We start from the raw sequence: 20,259 nt of genomic DNA on the forward strand, positions 1-20,259 counted from the left end.
TGCGATATAAAATTCTGGCAACCTCGATCTTGACGCTTTGGCTCAGCTATAGCAAATTGCTTATAGTTTGAACGTGGTGGAGAATGAACATTGCTCGATTGAGAGGCTTGCTGAAACCGTTGTAGTGCGCGATTTGACTCACGTAGAGCTTTGAGTTTCTTGTGAGCGGGCAGTTCAAATTCCTCGTAACCAATGTGTAATAAAAACATTAATATCTTTGTTAAGAGTCGGATTTAGTAATTTTCGTTGTGAGAATCGTGTTTTACGACAAAATTCTGGTTAAGAAACATGTATCACATTACTTAAATTCGTACCTTGTCTAGTGGTCGATTGGACGTATTTCTATCAAACAGAACTATGTGCAGGTGGGAAAGATGGGGTCTGCTCGCTAGTGCTCGGGCCATAAGAATTAATAGGAAATATAAAGCGCCAGTGACGACTTTTCGGATATTTTGTGTGAGAAAGTTGGCTGCCATTTTTGAGCTTAATGCTTTCATGAAGCAGATCGTCCATACTCTCCATATAAAGGTACTGTGGAAGCTCTTAGGGCCCAAAAGGGCAGTTAATCAATCTTCTCACAAGAAAAACAGTTGATAAATGCCGGTGGTATGAGGCTGTTTTGATATTTTTGATCTAAATAAAGTTTCCATGATTGCTCCTATATTAGTATGGTGGTTGAAAATGAAATATTATAGGCTATTATTTCTTGAGCGAAAGATATAGTGCTTTCTTGATATTATCGATATTAATGAACATTCCTTTGATTGACAGAAAAAAGGGGAGAAGGATTGTGGATGTTGTTGGTCATTTGCGTGCGTTGGTGCTCTGGAAATTCTCTGGGCCCATCAAGAACAAGAGGTCGTCCAGTTATCAAAACAAGGTAATGGTTATTAAAACTGTCAGAGTATTTTCTTATAGTCGCTGTTGTTCTACTTAAACATATTTTGCGTATTGAATTGTTTTTGAGCTAGAAATTGCATCAAGATTTAGCTCCGAATCTCGTAATCACTTTTTTTTGGCCAGTAACTGTTTATCAGTGACCTACCGCCTACTATAGTCACAATTTTACACCCATGGGCAACAGAGTTGTATACATTCACGCTGTAGCCCAGTGGCATGGCGTGAATAATCGAGTATCGATATTTCCCCACTTGAAACTGTGGCAAAGAATCGATTAATCAGGTGTTCGTTGCGAGCACCCTTTCTATCGATCCTTTTTCATAGGTTCAAATGGCAGACAAACCGATTCCACGCCACTGCTGTAGACTCCCTACCTCTCAGACATTAAGGCTGACAGTGAGCGGAGCCTGTGAGCGGGATCGTGTCGCCAACTCGCCACTACTGGGATTTGAACCTGGTACCTTATGACTCAGACGCGCAGATCCCTAGGCGGCCAGTGAATTGCTTACTTTTGTCTGTCTCAGAAGCAGTACAATCCCTCAATGCCTAATCATGGCTCTATTGTTGCTTTCATAAATTTACTTCGCTAAAGATAGTGCAATTTTTTTCAAACTCTTAGTCCAGTTCCGTGTTATCTTGTTTAATTTTTTTTCGGTATTTTTAGGAATTTGCTGTGGGATGCTCATAACTACCGTTTTTATTTCAAATCCGTAACTAACAAAAACAAAGAGTCTGAAATCTGAGTCCCTGTGATGAAAAAATGTCTTCAGATCTAATATTCGCGCCGGTTGTGTAATAGTTCTGTCGAAAAACAGTATATACCGAGGTGAAGTTTCGCTGCTTGTAGTCGGACTTGGATGAAAAACCACCTCGAGCATACTCTTTTGAGCCGGTGGTTGTGGTGCAGGGTAAAATTCCTGTCTCAGACATACCTCAAATGGACGGAGTTAAACAGGAAGGAACCAAGCAAAATCGGGATAGAGCGCAGAAAAAGAGGTTTAAATTTTGACTCCTGCATAAGACTCAATGTAAAAGATAAACTTCAAGTTCAATTTCTGCGGTCATAGGACATTACGTCAACGATTTTTTGTCCGCGCATCTGTTTTTTCCAGTAATTTACGTCCACGCGTTTTTTCGGCACGGGAGTTTTGGTCCACGTGTTAGTTGAGACCCAAAGTTAAGTGGCCCACATGTAAATACAAAGGACAATAAATTATTGCTCACGACGTTTTTGGATGAAAATGTATAGTGTCTTGGAAGAATGAGGGTTTTCTTGTTTGTTTTTTTTTGATTTGTCTGTTTGGTCCAACGGAGAATAATATATAGTTGAGAGTTTTGGTAAAAATGGGGGAGCGTCAATTAAATGAGACAAAATTCACTTAAAGGTACGGAACCTTAGGCGCGTCTAGACGCGGCGTCCAGACGCCGATAAATCTGTCTAATGATTTTTGCGCGGGGACGGCACCTTAGCGGCGAAGAGACGCTGCGGAAAACGCCGATCGAGGACGCTCCGATCTGTCGCGAACAGATCGGAGCGAAGACGCCGAGAAATTCCGCTCAGTCCGCTGCCTTTCCTACCGATTTTTGAATGTGTTTAGTTCAACAAACCCACGAATCGATCACAAAGGCCGTGAATTGATCGATAAAAGCCGCGAATCGATCGAAAATTCCGTGAATCGATCGACAAGAGCCGTGGATCGACCGACCCACCCGTGAATCAGTCGACAAAAGCCGTGGATAGATCGACAAACCTGTGAGTCTATCGACAAACCTGTGAATCGATCGACAAACCTATGAGTCGATCGACAAACCTGAGTGATCGACAAACCCGTGAATCGATCGACCAAGTTGTGAATCGATCGAATTACGTCGATTGGTTCACGTTTTGGTTTTTCGATCGATTCATGTCGATTGACTTGATACCGGTTTTCGTTTTAATTGTCAATCATTTCTCTATCGATCCCATTTTTTGTCGATCGAATCGACACCCGTTTCTTAGTAATTTGTCTATAGATTGGTGTCGATCGATTCACGTTTTTATTTTTCGGTCGATTTTTGTCGATCGAATCCACACCCTCCTAAAAAAAAAGCGCGTACAGCCATTTTCGCGGCCCAGAGCATACCGTCCGATCAACGAAAATTCGAGAAATTGACGGCGGACAGAGCGGAAAAAATCCACGGATTCCGCTCCTAAGGTGCCGTGCTCTAAAATGTGAGCGTCTTCTCGCCCTCGACTCGGTAGCAGCATTTTCCGCCGGCGTCCAGGACGCCGCGTCCAGACGCGCCTAAGGTTCCGTAGCTTCAGACTCTCTACACCTCTTTGGTGTAACAGGACTTAATTATCTTTCAAGAAATTCCCACCCTCTTATACCTGAACTGGATAAACCTCTATATTTGCCTCAGCTAAAGGCTCTTAGATTTTTCTTGTGCACGATAAGTATCCTGATTTATTTTGCGAGGAAAGATCTGTATTTTAAAAAAAAATGCCTGTCATTCTTAATATGTTCAATTTCGTATAATACTGTGCAACACCTCTGTTGTGAAATAGTTGCTTCAGGCGCCGCCGCACGGCGAGCGGGCGGCCAGCGCGAAACTCGCATTGGCGCCTACAAACCTAAGTGGATACTTCAAGCATTGTCAATGCGTGAAGTATCCACTTAGGTTTGTAGGCGCCAGTGAGCCTCTCGTGCTGGCAGCACGCCGCTACGCTCTGTTAGGCTTTAATATTTATACTCGCATAGTCAGCGTTTTTTAAACTCATGATTTTGAAATGTTTGCACACTTTGCATTGATTATTCTCATTTTAATTGATGGAAAAAAATACGTGTCAATTTATCAAAAGAGAATAATAATATAATGTGTGTTTTTTATATATTGGTGGTTCCGTGTCAAATTTAATGATTTCCAAAGCACTTTAATTTTTTATTTTACGTTTTTTGCTTTTATTGTGTTGGACAAAAAAGGTCCGCGGACAAAAAATCGTCGACAAAATGTCCTGAAACCATTTCTGCAAAATTTGCTCCAACAAAAGCTTTGAATTTTTGGCGATAGATAGTAGAGCAATGGTTGAGTTCAAAACTCATAACTCAATTTTTTCCAAAATGTGGGTTGGTTCCTTTCTATTTAACTCAGTCCAAATAGCTGCGACACATAATTTCGCATGAACTCGCGTGATGTAATTACTATATAGTATGGGACGGCAAATTAACTGTATCTTAAACAACTTCAAAATCCGCAGTTCATCGTTCACGAAAATCTATAGACCCGTGCATGAGATAATTATAACATAGCACGACAATGAAATAATTGATTGTGAAATTAACGAACAAACTCACGCGGAAAACTTCTGAAATTCAATAAAAACGTAGACTCGTTCAAGCATTTTTGAAACTCACCTGTAATAAAAGAAACAGAACAAAATATCACAGATGGAGCAAATTTAATCGAAAGGCATATAACGTAGGATTCATAGTATTTATTGACTTTTAAATTATTCGAGTACTTCCAGAATTCTTCTGCACTCATTGTCAGATCTAAATCGTCCACACTTTCAAATAACAGCCCGTGTCACGCTCATTTCTCCTCTGGCAAGAATAGCCGGAGCGCCTTCATATTTTTCGTATGTAACACGCACATCCACGAAGTTCAAATAGTTGCATCAAGGCGTTGTCATCAACATCTTATCTAGTCTTTCTTGTTTACCGGATGATAAAAAACGCACATGTCACATCCTATTCGTCGATGATCGAGAATAAAATATGAGAACATATAAAAAATATATAAAATATGGTCACATGCTGGCCTGGCAACTGCGCAGTCCAACTCCCAATCGGCCCTCCGTTCTCTTGAAGAACCACTCTGCGGTAATGGAGCTCTTGCATGTGACAGGGATTTGCGATTTGAGTTGTTATTCTCAAATAACATTTTGTAAGATCACAATGCCACTGGTTCTCTCTAAGATTAACTTTTAACATCAAAGAAGCTCCAAAGTTGAGACCGTAATGGCCGAAATCCCGAGTAATCAGAATGCGAAGTGAAATTAGCACCATGAAAGAGTATGCCATTCCGCAAAAAGAGAGAGGTCCGCTCCGTAACAGTATAAGTCACTCCGTAAGGAGAATAAGTTCCGCTTCGCATTCTTTTCATTCGGGGCTCCCGGGCGCTATATGGACGTATTTCTGGCAAACGGAACTACGTGCATTGGGACATGAGCCCTGAGACCCATAAGGAAATATGCATAACAGGGTTCTTTTCGTAGTGCACATAGTTCCGTTTGCCAGAAATACGTCCATATAGCCTCCGGCACAGAATTTCACTCCGAAACTTATAACAGCGCAAGGGTTTTGCGACTACTCGGAGTTAAGTAATAAGGTCCGTAACTGTTGTTCGTAGATCTGATCGACTGCGTGCAGGAGAACAACGGGTGCTTGGGCGGAACGATAGAGGAAGGCTTGGAATACTTGAAGAAATACGGCGTGACTTTGGAAGAAAGCTACCCTTTCACCGCGGAGGAAGGGGAATGCGATTTAGACTCTCGACCCTACTTGAAGATTACCGACTATCGGACCCTGAGTCAGCGCGCTGACCCGGAGAGAGGTATACCCGAAATTTGGGCGACGGACGTCGAAATGGAAGTGGCTTTGAGGCGAGGTCCCCTACCGGTTGGATACCCCCAATCCCCCTCCATCCTCATGGTAAGTCATGGCTCCAGACAACCCAGAGATAAAGAGACCCCCTAGAGGGCTGATTATAAAAATTGATAGCAAAGCGATAGACACAGAAGACTTACGGAGTATGGAGGGATCCTATTGGTTGAAATGAGTGGTCCTATGGACTAAGGGAGAAAATAACGGACTAACTTAAACTTAAGGGTTTCTCGTAAATTGCCTTTAGTTATTCTATTACCCATCTCTTTTGTCCATTATGACCACCCGCTTCCACCAATAGGATCCCTCCGTATACCCTTTTTGTCTTCTTTGTCTATAACTTTATCCGTCAATTTCAATAAGCGGCCCGTAGTTGGAAACTTTGCACTACGTATCTAGTTCACGCATCAGTTCTATCACCTATCATCTTTTGAATGTCAGACAAGTAGACATAAAACCTTTATACAGCACTTACTTTCTTATTGTTCTCTATGCACTATGGCCATTTCGAGCAGGCAGGCCGCCCGAAATGGCCATAGTGCGTAGAGAACAATAAGAAAGTAAGTGCTATATAATTGGTTTTCAAAAAAGTTTTAAGTTAATCAAATAATTTGTGTAGTGCCGATAAAATTTTAAAAAAATGTGCAATATGCAACGACATAGTGATAAAACCTTTTTTGAAATAGCGCATTGTAACCGCTGTTTTCATGAAATCTGTTAAAAAGTGCCAAATGGTTACTACAGAAGGTAGATTACCATCAAGGTTGACTATTCTTCATAGGCGTTTTGCTTGTGTTGAGGGATCATTAGTGAAACAAATTAGTAATAGGTAATACACATCACTAGTCTTGTTTCTAAGGAGTTCGTCAAGATTAAATTTAAAAAAGATAACCAGTAAAATATTAAAGAATCAAACTAAATGAGATTAAAGAGAGAACAAAAACAACTGCCCCCATGACGCAGGTTAAGGGGTACTGTTTAGGTTTATTCCCAAACTTATTCTATAAACTGTAGAGTTGTAAAAATTTTCCTCTAAATTATCATATTGTTAAATGTTACCGACTTCATTTACATTTTTAACATTGGAAAACAGACGGATACATACTTAATTTACGAATTCCCCTTCCATTTGTTGCTTTCAATAACTGGATGAGTAATTCGTAAATGTGGAAAATAAGTGACCCTCCCTGTGGTGAATATTTCTATGAATTAATTTTTGCCCGAACTGTTTTATTTCAGTACTATGTGCGGGGAATTTTTGCTCCACCTTATTGGGTGCATGATACGACTACTGGCCACGCTGTTGTGATTGTCGGACACTATGACACAGCTCCCTACGGTATATTATTTTATTTTTTATAATGATAACTATGGGAGAGGACACAGAGGGCGCCCAATGAAAGGTTGGAGGGATGGGATCGAGGCAGAAATGTATGGGTGCTTAATGCCCGAAGGGTTAGTGGTTCGACAGGGAGCGGTATTGCCGTGCTGAGGAAAAACGCCGTACGAATCTTCAGACGTAACCAAGTTTCCTTCTACAAAAACAGAATTTACTGGGAAAATTGTGAATATTATTTTCCAAAATTTTCAGACAATATTGTACGCAATTTAATTTAAAATATCTGAAAATTTCAAGTAAAAATAAGCATGAATGTTGTCAAAAATGCAGGTTTCATTGATGGAAATTTGGCAACTCTCGAATGTTCTTATGCCGTTCTTCCTTAGCACGGCAGAGAAGAGGTTAGGTGTCGTACAGCGCCAGGGAGGGCTATGAAGCGACTTAAATATATTATGATGATTATAATCTCATTAATATTTTGAAATTAGTTTTACTATTTTATGAAATTCATAGTCATCAAGACGTCGAATTTTTGAAATCCGGATTCCTTTTTAGGATCTATTTTCTATTCATTGCCGCTGCCCTCAACTTCGACAGACCTAAAATAACCGAGAAAAAAGCCGGCGTGGGTGCACTGGGGCACCCTGTGTAGTAAATCAGTTACCAGTTTTCAGTCCTGAAAACTAAATGAGCTCTGAGAGTATTATTTACATCAGTGCGTAGTCAAAAAGCAAATGACTTTTTTTGAAAATTTTGTGCCGTTGCCTACAAATAATTTTTTGTTCACTCAAAAATGCAATCAGAGCTTTGATGAGATTGTGTAGAAGTATATAATAAAAATGTGAATTTTTAGTAACTACAGAGAAAAAGAAAATTATTTTTTTTTGATATTTAAATGCTGATTTATGAACGCAGCACTTATATATTAGTAATTAGTAAAGCTATCTATAAAATGAATTTAATAACATCTCTGGAATGTCAACCTATGCAGTGCTCATTTTCGATTCGATAAACGATTTCTCACTAGACGAAACTTAGTGATCTTTCTGTCCGTAACTATTGGTCGTCATATTCTTATGAAGGAGCAAATGAAGTAACAGCTTTAAATAGGTGATTAGCTACACAGATGTACAGTAAAGAACAAATAAAAAAAGAAACGGATTCTTAATCGATGGCAAGTAATTTTTAGTAACTTTTTTGGCATTTTTGAATATTTTCAACTAAGAGACGCTTGGTTTCCAATTTTTATTTTAGATTGTTGGATCCTCCGGAATAGTTGGGGCCCTGACTGGGGTATGGAGGTATGTAATATGAGTATTTATCTTAATTTACCTGCTTAAAAAAATTTGCAGCACGTAGCTGTTTACACTAAGTTAAATTAATAATCTTCCTTAAATATTCTGTCCGCTATGCTATCGTGCTATGAAAAAATATCCTTTGAGCAGTGCAAAAATCCGTGTTAGTTGGTAAAACTGCTTCCTCATCCAACCAAGAACCAACATTAATGCATGTCTAGAAGGGCATTTAAATCATACTTGTACGTTCAGAATGACGTAAGTTTAATTTCATAAAGATTTCCTCCAAGCTTATATTTTCGGTGCTCACGGGCGTAGCTAGGTGAGCCTAGGAGGGACAGGGTCTTTAATTCATGATCCCTGTTCACAACGCTGTTGGTACAAGCCTGCAGCTTATGAGTTAGCATTCAGTAGGCGCTTAGTTCCGTTCCCAATCCCAGAGTAAAATCCTGCTTTTCCATCTCTCCAAAGGAAATCACGCCCGCTTTTACATTGTTTCTTGTGCAGTTCACCGAGAGCACCCCCCCCCCCTTTCCTGTTCGGCTCTCATTCCGTTTATCAGAAATACGTCCAACTTTGAGTTGCATTTTTCTTTTAAAAAAATTAGTTCACCACTGTCTGAGGGGAATCCTGATGCGAGAGAATTTGTGGTGTAATGCCTGAATTTTCACTTTGCCTGTTGGTCCATTAACACGAGAAGACTTTATGTGAAAAGGAACATACATTAGCACTACTGAATCATAGTCGCTAGTTCCAGCAATCAAAATTTAAAACTTTGACTCCATCGTGGTAATTGTGTACCTAAGTGAAAATCATTTCTATTCTAGACCTTTATTTTATTTCATTTTGCAGGGACATTTTCTGGTCCAAAAGAGAACGATGGGCATCGGCTGGAACGTTAATAAAATAGTCAGACCGTTGATACAGCAATTCTGGAGCGAGCCAGGTTCTGAGGACCCTTCCACCCCCTCTGATGATGGAGCCGGCCCCTCTTATCATAATTATCAGCTCCCCGATATGTCACAGTTGAATATACACGATGATAATAGTGGTGGTTATAATTATGATCCTAATTATTATTATCCTCAAGATTATAATAATTATTATAGAAATTACTAATCTCCAAAGTCACCTGAGTGATGGTCATTTTTGAATGTTCTTATGTATATACTTTTTTACTGAATAAAGTTTCTACTATACCTCTAGAGGAAAAAAGTGCCTCATCATTTTTGTTTCCGTGCATACCTAATGTAAGTCCTAGAATCGGTGAATTCTAAATTTTAGGTGTCTAGAATTGTTGACCATGCTCATTCCCTGATTATTCCCTAATTTCAAAACTTATTTCCCCATTTCTCCAAGGGGTTCTTGAGAAAAACTGCATAATTCTTCTTAGTTCCGGTTCCAGGGGAAAAGGATCTGAGCTCGCTTTCCGGGATCTTGAAAAGGGGGAGGGGGTTGAAACCCTGTCTTACGCAAGTCGCTCACTTTTAGGAAGAGAAGAAAAAAAAAACTGTTTTTGTTTTTGGAATCTCTCCGTTATTTTATTAAACATTAGGGAAAATCAGGCCAGTCTCATGTAACTGAAAAGGGGGTGAGGGGTTCTCGTGTGGGTGTCTTAAAAAGGGAAGAAGGGGTAAATAAGAAGTCGGTCAAAATGCCTAACGTAACACTTAACGACTTCTTAACTATTTAGCTACCGATCAGAGCGGTAATTAAAATTTGTTAAATTACGCAACGTATAGCCAACATTTTTTTAGGCCAAAAAGGTCGATGAACTTCTTTGCTGAAAAATCCGTTCTTTGCGCACAGGACTGAAAGGCGACATGACTTTTCAGAATAAAAAAATGCGGGAAATTTTTTTCCTGAAATGTATTTTTATCGCTGCAAACTTTCAGCCTTTTGATCGGACGGTTAGATTCCAGCGGTGTGTCTCTCAGTGTTACCATTCACAGCCTGAAACTGTGCAATTTGCAACTTATTTTCCTTCAAAAGTTGAACACTTTGGCGCCAGCTGAAATGGAAATGTGGAGCTTTTGAATTTTTTTTTGTAAAATAGACGAGCCCCTTGAGGAAAAAATGTGGAAAATGTCGCGGAAAATTCCGTCTATCACCTCGCATGGTAGCCATTAGCAGCGCCTGAACTTTTTAACTTTTGCAAATTGACGTGGCTTAATTGAAGGTATAAAATGTCGAACGATTGCGCTAGATAATGGGACCTCAAAATATACTGCAAAAATTTACACAGAAAATGGTGGTTAGGAGGTTGCGAGTAAATGGCATTCTAATGATTATTTAAGGTTGCCGACTTGGCAATTGATTGGTCTCTCGATTTCCACGAACCGGGGTTCACTTCAGTTGCTTACCCACTCAAAAAACTGGAAAAGCTTGGCCATTTTTTCTGACAGGAATGCACACGATTTCAGTGCAATTGTAATACTTTTTTCGCTACAAAAAATCCGTGAGCAAGGAATGGGGAAAGCAGCCGTTATTTCAAAAATGGTTGGAAAACCACCGTTTTCTTTCGTTTCTTTTGAAAATGATCTCCTATATTGCGGCATCTTTTCTCTTGACCTTTGAATGTCTAATTTTTGACGTATACTACCTTTCCTCTCCCCAAACTGGAAAAATGGCCTCTTTATTTCAAAGGAAGCATTTCCTCGGTAGTTTTTGGGTGCGTCATGGGGTCGCATCGCTTTAAAACGTCAAGAAAATTATCATCCTAACGATCACGTTCTTGCCGAAGTTAAAATTTTTTCGAAACTATTGATTTTTGTGTATAAAAGTTTGACTTTTTGAAGGCATCCGTGTAACGCCCCCAACGCTGTGACCCATTTTGACCTCTCTAGAAACTGGGTACAGCTGACTACATGCCTGCTCCCAGTAATTTCTCTTCAAAAAAAAAAAAAAAATATACACACAATAAATTAATATCAGCCGAGTGACAAAGTAAACACATAAATAAAATATGACGGAAAAAATGCAGGAAAAAATAGAATCCATCGAGAGATTGAATTTGACATGCAGGGGGTTTAGTTTTGGACTATGATGCTTCTTTTGGGGAGGAATTATCTTTTTAGAAAACGACAATCATCGGTTAATTAAAATGAAAGTGTAAGTCTTCCTCCATGAAATACGTGCCTGTACTCGGAAAAAAGAAAAAAAGTAATTTCGTCCACAAAAACTCAGAATTGAATAATCAGTACCAGAGCATAGGCGAGTACGTATGTCGCAGACAATTGGCAATCGCCGGCAATTTACAAGCCAGTGGTGAATAAATATAGAAAACCATAAAATTCAAAAAGAAAATAACAATATTAGAGTGCTAATTATGTTTTTCTATCCTTAAAAACATGGCAGTAATATGCACACTTAGAAGATGCGTGTAGTGAACTGCGTGACATTAGTTGGGTTGAGATCTGACAGGCAACTAAACTAACATCGTGACAAAGCGTAGAGTATCACAAAAAATGAAGGCGCTTCAAGCCGAGCTCATACTTTCGAAGACCATAACCCTTAAAAATTGCATCATGCCGATGCGCATTATTGCGATTTATTGAAACAACGCGTGAACCGCTTGCAAATTCCCGGCGATTGCTAATTGCCTGCTACATGTATATCACTTACATTATGCAATGAAAAAAACCCCAAAAATTCGCATTACGCTAAAGTAATGCGAATGGCAGTTTAAAATTCACGGTTCAAGGAACTGTGTTTCGAGGAAGAGCTATTTAAAAAATGAGCCCGGTTCGTGGGTACACGATATATGAGACCATTATGAAGTTTGAGGCTCTGGCTCTGTGCGAAAAACGAGTCATAAATACAGCTTCCAACTTATTTTTAAGGTCGCAGCGAGTTCACCGTCAAGGAACTGGAATTCCAATTTGTAACCCGATTAAGGAAAAAAAAATCCTGCTGTGAAAATTTTGCCTTCTCAGGGTTTGTCCTAAGTTTGGTCGCTATTTTTCATGGATGATCACATAAGGCTGTAGGTTTCAGATCAAAAGAGCCTTCAACAAAGTGCCACAAGTTTGAGAACCCTGTGATTCTATCTGTCATCGTGGTTACAGTGCCTTACGGGCCTTTTGACGAGCCAAGCCTCCGGATTATTCCAAGTTGCGTGTTTCCACCAACCACTCGAACTTCTAGTACGCATCTTGGGGGCTGGTTTTGGCATCACATCATTACAGATTTTCTAGATTAGAAAATGCTCACATGTTTAATTGGACGTGTTTATGCTAAAAGGAATCAGAGAAGGGTGGAAAAGAATGAGTGTGCTTGTTAGTTGAGGGCCGTAAGAATGCATGGGAATTACAAAGCGCTGGTGACGTCAGCGTTGACGTCGGGGGTATTTAACTCATGAGCCCTGTCCACAACGCTGTTGTGACATACCTACGGCTCATGAATTAGCATATTCTGGCACTTTAGTCGCTTTTGATTCAATGTAAATTCCCACTTTTTCATTTTGCCAAAAGAAATCGCGCCTACTTCTACATTGTGTCTTATGCAGCTCAAACGAGCACACTCCATCTTTTCAACACAACTTTAGTTCCTTTTTACATAAATGCGTCCAATTGTTTTTTCCTTTAGAGACCTTAATTGGGCCTTCCTTAAATATGTAACAATCGAAGAGATCCACATTCTAGAAACTCTGCCCGTGCCAATTCCGTGCCAGAAATTAGGGGAGAGAGACGTGCAGTAGCGCATAATGTCAGGCTTGATGAGGTTATCACCGTTGTGGCTTTAAATTTTAAAACTGAAAAATTAAATGTAATTGAATGGCATTGCTGTACATTTTATTCTGATGCGAAGCGCACCGTAGTGAGATATCCATTACAATCATTTTTCGATCAATAAACTGAAATATACTTGTATTTTTTATGCTCGAGATTGTAAACCTTGCAATGCTGTATGCATCATTGAAATTAGCTCTGTAAGGTTATAGCGGAGGCTCGATCCACTAAACATGTTTTTATAGCTAAGTGTCAATTAAAATGGTTCTCAAAAAAGGCTTTTTTAGGCAACTGTATGACGAGAGAATCTGTTAAAATTTACCCCGCGTTAATGAACTTCTGCCGGCAAACTGGTAATTTTATTACGATCGATGATACATTTACAAAAATAGGAATCTTCATTGCTTGTGTCTCTCAGTGTCGTGGCGTACTTTGCGATGTATCGCTTGATCTGCCATTTAAATGTATGGAAAAGGATCGATTATCAAGGTGTTCGCAGCGAACACCTTGATAATCGATTCTTTACTACAGCTTTAAATGGAGAAATATCGATAATCGATCATTCACGCTACGCTACTGACATGAAGTAAGTTTTTTTTTTTCCAATGGTAGGACATTGTCGGGAGTGAATTTCAGAGCTGTTCAAATTCTAAAAGGTGTATGAAATTGCCTTTCCGAGGCAAATCCCGTGACATTCGTCAAAAAAAATCTTTTGTTCGCGAAATGTTCGAAAAGACTAGCTTTTTGAAAAACTTTTCATACGTGCTTAGTCATGGCCACATCCTACGATGCCGGTGTTTTCGAACATCAATTTCCTCTCTTTAATGGATTTGGACTCATTTAAGACAGGAAAACACGTGACTTGGGATAGTGTATAAGTAGGAGAACCTCATAGCTAACCATTCCAGTTCCCAAAATCCTTGCGTCCCACGCAGCTGGACGCATCTTTTCATCGTGGGATTTTTGTCACTTTTATCAAGATGAGAAGGCGAGGACCCGAAATCTGTCTCCGAGCTATGATGGGGTTTCTCTTACACGCTGGAGGTAATGGATATTATCAATGATCCTTGAATTAAACCTTGGGAAAATGGTCAAAAACGTTCTCTGACTTTAATAAAAAGTTTTTTTTTTAATTTGCAGAAACTTTTTTTTTAGGTATAGAATGTTTTTTACTGCAATTTTTTAAGTTTAAGAGATTTTGTGTTTTAAAAATGTTACATTTTCAAATCAAAGAAACTTTAAAAATTTTATTGACGAAGAAGTTACATTTCTTGATATTAAATGAAAAAACTCATCTGAATTAAAAACAATCAAAACATTTTTTTTAAAATATAAACTACCCGCACGCGAACCTTTGTTAAATTTTTTTTAATAAATTGTATGGACTCTCAAGTGCACGTCAATTATTAAGACACCCGTGCACATTTCGCCCGTTCAAGCCGGGCATAACATAAAAATCATTTATTTTGCTTTGAACTAAGAAATTTCTTAGCCTTGGAAAAATTTTCCTCCGGGGATTTTTATTTAATTTAAAGAAATAAGTTTTTAACCACTTTCAGTCAGTGTAGAGGACCTCGACTTAAAAGAGTCTCAGGAAATGCCGAATATATCACCATGCTGGAGTCTCGAAGCCGTCCGAAAGTGTCTTAAAAATTATCACGGGTATAATTTGATTTTTAGAGTCCTCTTCATCGAATTATTAGTTCAGTCATCTCTGAAAACAGTGCAGGGAATGTGTCATCCACTTAGTTTTCCAGTTTTACTGATATCTTCCACATTTTGGTTTTGTTATCGGGAGAAGCGTTTCTCCGGATTTGAGTTTTTCTTTGGAATTTCAATAACGTTTCATGAGCATTAAAAAAATGGATACCGCGATGTTGAAATAATGCTGGGTCTACATTATTCTGAGGGAATATACAGCTAAGTGCATGTAAAATAAAATTGAACTTCAGATGTAGTCTGCCGTGTTGAAGATGAACGCCAGATGAACATCAGAGTGTGGCCAATTTTTCTTATCGATAAAATATTCATGTATTAGAAACTTTCAGGGACGGATTTGCGGGGCGGCAAATGTTGCAATTTTTTTCAAATGTAGGTATCAAGAAAAAAAAATTACAAACGACAAAAGGCAAAAAAAATCTCTCATTTCCTGAGAGTCAAAGTAGAGTAATTTCTAATTTGTTTGTCTTTCGGTGATACAAGATACAGCGCCTTTCATTAGTCTAGTTGAGAGAGAAACCAAACACACAATTTGACCTGGAGCGGCGCACTATGGTCCACAGACCCTATTTAACGGAACTTTAGTCAAATTTTGAAGGTGGGAAAAATTAAAGTTTGGCACTACAGTTTTATCATACATACTCCCATGGATCGTCACCTAAGTTTTCATCGACTAATAATGATTTATAAGATTGTGACGGACCCTAACAACAGAGCGCGCGACAGGTCTTCATTAGCTGATTGTGGGCCGCATTCGGTGGTGCGTTACAAGGTGTTTATTTTACCGAGTTACGCATCATGCTATGTTAATTTTTAGGCAACATGGTTCCACCTGGTGGCAAGTGACTTCCTTTTCACCCAGTTTCATTAATTTTGAACTGAAATTTGTATGCTTTTTAACGCTGCAAACATACGCCAAAAAATGATAGAAATCAGTGAAATTCGTAATTTTTAGGGAGCTCCAACTTGTTTTTAATTCTAGTTAATGCTTTGCGGATTGAAAAATCTTGTTCTACATATCCTTAAGTTTAAAACGAGGCCAATTTAAATGTCGCCTTTTGTCGTCTAATGGTCGAAATGAATTTTTTTCGGAGTGCACCTCCGTGCATCAAAATGTGGAATATTCCATGCATTTTTGGCGTTTTTGCGACTGTTAAATTTTTTATCGGTACAAAATGAAAGTATTCCGATATATTTTGATCTATCGAGTCCGAAAATGACCTTGGTTTTTTCTTATAACCTCTCACTTTTCCGAAAAAGCGACTTTTTCCCGGGAAAATGAGCAAATTTGACGTATTTTTGCCATAATTGCAATTCATGTTGATAAATTATACTGGACCCGCGGTAAAGAGATTTTGTTATGTATATTAAGCTGCTAAATCCGAATATGACCTAGGTTTTTTTTATCACCCTCCAGTTCTCCGATAATGCCGATTTTCCCGAGCCTTTTGGGTAAAACCTTTTCCGGACTCTAAGTGTGTTAAAAATACATTTTTAAAATGATTTCGATGTGCGATACATCGATTCTTATGCATTCTGACTTGCTAAACCCGAATATGGCCTTAGATTTTTCCTATCACCCCTTATTATCCCGGAAAATTCAATTTTCCTTGGAGAACGAGCTTTTCCGGGTAAAATCGGTTTTTCCGAAAAATTGAAGGGTAATGGACAAAAACGAAGGTCATATTCGGATTTACCGCCTAAAATACTTAAGAATAACCTAATCTCGACCGAGAGACATTTTTGTTATTATTTTTATACATGTCAAAATAGGGTGGAAAAAATCTTCAATCTTAAAAGCGCCAGAAATTACATTTGAAGTTAAGTTTCTCGGTCAGGATGTTAATATTTTGTTTAACTAAGATGTAAACTGAAATCAGCGACCCAAAAATCATAAGATCCAACACCTTTTATGGCGGTGCAGTGCATTTTCGAATAAAGTTCCGTTAAATCCAGTCTGTGGACCATAGTGCGGCACGGAGAGCAATGATGAGGAGGACTTGAGATGGAAAGGAGCAGCCCTCGGCGCGCCGCCGGTCAGCATGAGACACATATTAGCGCCTGCAAGACTCCATAAATACTTCACGCACTGCGTCAAACGCAGTGCGGTCAGCAGCGCCAGTGGTTGGCGTGAAACGCATAGCGCCTACAAGACTGTATGGATACTTCACGCGTTGCACCAAACATAGTGCGGTTGGCGCGGTGGCGAAAATCAAAATCATTAAATCACATTCATGTTTATGCTTTCATAATTATTTTGCGTTCTTTTCTTATAAGTGAAAGGCCTCGTCCACACAGAGATAGGTTTACGGAACTTAATTTTCGCGCAAAGTTCCGTGAACTTTTGCTAGTGTTGACAAGGCTCTCACAAAAAAAGTGCCCAACACGAGTAAACGCATCTTATGCACCCCTCCTCCTCCGGCACGTTCACTTTATGGTTTGTATCGATGTTTTAAAATGAATGAGAAGGGGGCGGCAAAATACAGGCGGCCCGTGGGCGGCAAGTAGGTAAATCCGGCCCTGGAAATTTTATGAATATTTCTCCATGAAATTTTCAGAAGCACTGAATTGGATTTCAAATAAAATCTTTAAACTCTTAAATCTAACTCAAAGGACATTTTACGACAAAACCAATGGAACCACGTTCAAAACCTCTACATTATGTATTAACGGAGTTATACGCTTTTAATGCTTTCACATTTTGTGCGACTTCTCTCATCAATTCGCTCCATTGTGCGGCATTAATGTTTCAGTTGATTAATAGAACTGCTGCTCTGTTAATGTTTCAGTTGCTAATGTTTCAGTTCTGGCGAAGGAGTGGGAGCCGTCATTTAAGTTATGCACGAGTGAAGTGGACAACGAGGACTGCGACGCTTACTGTAAGATGACCTACGGGAGAGCCTCCTTGCACAACGTTCCGTGGACTCGCGGCGCGGCGGATGCGACAAGGATCGGTGTGAGTGCGTCTTCAACGAGGCAGAACTTGGGCCGATTGCACCGTTCACGTGTTGGGCCGACCCCAGGACGTGGTCCCTCGAGCAACAAGTGAATCTGGCTGAGGCTCGATACCAGGTAAACATACACACTTTCAGTCGACAAATGTTTGTGAGCTTTAAAAATAAACAACAACAACTAAGGCATTTTGAGCTCTGCAGGTCATATGGATCTCTGAAGTTTTCGGATCATGCATCCGAAAACTTGAGGTCCAGCTGCCGAAGTTCGGGTCAGACATCTGAAGTACTTCGATATGTCGCAGGCAAATAGTAAAATCAGGCATTTTGTCAAATGCCTGGGCAAATAGTCAAATATTCTAGCTAAGATTGAAATTCTAATTATTTTCCTAATTGTAGACAAAATAATTAATTGGCCCCGTAAGAATGAATTCTCAGTAAAAATTTGCATCACATAATAGTATTTTAAACGATTTTCAGCTCCTTAGTGGACAACTATCTTGAAACTTTCAGCTTTTCAGAGAATACAGCATTTTTAGAAATTCAACATTTAAAAATATGAGAAGCAATTTAAGAGGAAGAGACAAAAATCGTTGGTAGGTTTAATGAGATAATTTTCCACAAACATTGAAAACTTGCGAGCTCTCCGCCATAAATTCACAAAATTCTGTAGGCAATCAAAATTTCGCTATCTGCCTAGGCATTTGACGAAATGCCTAATTTCACTATTTGCCTGCGACAGATATATACCGAAGGGTTCGGGTCACACATCTGAAGTACTCCAGTACATACCGAAGTACTTAGATGTCTGACCCGAACTTCGGCAACTGGACCTCAAGTTTTCGGATGCATGATCCGAAAACTTCAGAGATCCATATGACCTTAACTTCGGGTTTCATGCACGAAGTTTTTTCCTCCGTGTGATAAAGAGTTTTTGAATATTACAGAAATGTGAGTGTGGTTTTTTTTTCATGTTTGGTTTGAAAAAAAATTAAAAGAATTCAACATTTGGATACTCGAGCCAGGTCCAATTGACCCGAGGTTTGCTAATTGCAACAGCGCCTCCAGCAAGGCTGAGTTCCACCGCACCCGGTTTTAACCTCGGAGGTTGGGGTTCGATACCTCGCCGGGGAGAATTTTCTTTCATGTTTTTTTTAAACTGGAAAAGTATGGGCAACTGTATTACTTCCCTCTGAGAGAAGCGTCCTCCAACGCGACTGCGTTGGAACGTCTAGTCAACTTTCCTCCCAAATTCGAGCGAAAACCCATTGACAGCATAGAGTGGAGCATTGCGACATTGCGAGTTCACGCCTCGCACCATGGCGCCTTCAATTTTTCAGACGCAACACGGTCATCCATCAAGCACGAATAGTTGTATCTCTGCGCCGTCTTCGAGGCGCGTCCTTTCCCTTGCTCTATTTTGATATTGTGTTGATTCCGCATATCATATTTGGAGTGGTGCTTCAAAAGGTACGTAAGTAACGTAACCGATGACATGAAGGACATATTCAGACCTCGTTTTTAAACTTTTCTCTCGAATCTTAGCCACACCTCACCAGCAGCATAGAGCAAAGCATTGAGAGTTTCCCATTGCGCCTCCATTTTTGCTTATTCATCACGAACATTCATTCAACACGAATAGTTGTATCTGATACGAGAGCATAGAGGAGAACATGGTAAGACACACCAGGAATTGACTTTTTGAGAGCATGTGAAAATTAGACCACTACATTTATAAATCGCGAATCTGTGAAATAGCGCAGTTACAATTCGCAGCGCTGTTTCTAAATTTTCAAAAAAATTATTTTGAAATTATTTAGATCCATGGCCTTGCAAGTGCTCGTGAGTGTTTGGCACTGAAAATGCAGAACGCTTACTATTGATCTAAAATAGATTCGTTTGCTGTGCCGCTGTTTTTACTCGGTTCTTCCTCTTCAACACTTCTTTGTACAGCTATTAATTTTGTGTTTAGGCTGATTTGGACAAGATGGATGCGAGAAAACAATTTAAGCTGTTTAAAAAAGCGTACGATAAACACTATGTTTCTCCACATGAGGAAGCGATGCGGTTCCGAATATTTCAGGACAACTTGAAAATAATAAAGGAACTCAATGACCGAAGAAGGGTACGCCAGGACACCGCTGTTTTCGGAGTTAATAAATTCGCAGACCTCTCCGGTTAGTACTGCTCAGTTCTATATATTTGTAGGAAGAAAGATACCTTCAACTCTTAAACTCCTATGCAGTAAAAAAAAGTAACCGACATATTATACAAATGTGTACACATTTGTATTAATATGGGAGGTATAACACAAAGCAACATAAATGGACACATTTCTGTCAAACGGAACTATGCGCATCATGACGTGAGCCCTGTAATACATATATTCTTATGGGTCCCGGGGCTCATGTCATAATGCACATAGTTCCGTTTGATAGAAATACGTCCATATAACAGTGCGGTTAATATTTTTGGGTTAGATTTTCTTTGGTTACATTGACGAAATTTTTGTTTGAAAATTTGCAACCTCATAAAAATCAGGCGTCAACCGTAAATATTAAACCTGGAGCGCATCGGTGAAAGCTCAATGCACTAGTCACTTGCAAGCCGGAAACCTCTGAGTGACATCGAGAGGAACAAGAGTGCATAATTCAGCAGAACAATTCCTTCCGTGGCGAG

General features: G+C 39.4%; 1 protein-coding gene across 1 annotated transcript; it reads left to right on the plus strand.

The window, feature by feature from the left end:
- Positions 1-188: 188 nt before the first annotated feature.
- Positions 189-9,382, plus strand: LOC140224883 (cathepsin B-like CP3). Its single transcript, XM_072301868.1, has 5 exons — positions 189-880; positions 5,293-5,594; positions 6,786-6,885; positions 8,140-8,186; positions 9,033-9,382. Exons 2-5 carry the CDS (start codon positions 5,529-5,531, stop codon positions 9,297-9,299), a joined length of 480 nt encoding a protein of 159 aa, XP_072157969.1. The 5' UTR covers positions 189-880; positions 5,293-5,528; the 3' UTR covers positions 9,300-9,382.
- The last annotated feature ends 10,877 nt before the right edge of the window (positions 9,383-20,259 follow it).

This window comes from Bemisia tabaci, chromosome 6 (genome assembly GCF_918797505.1).
Source record: "Bemisia tabaci chromosome 6, PGI_BMITA_v3".
NCBI lineage: Eukaryota > Metazoa > Arthropoda > Insecta > Hemiptera > Aleyrodidae > Bemisia > Bemisia tabaci.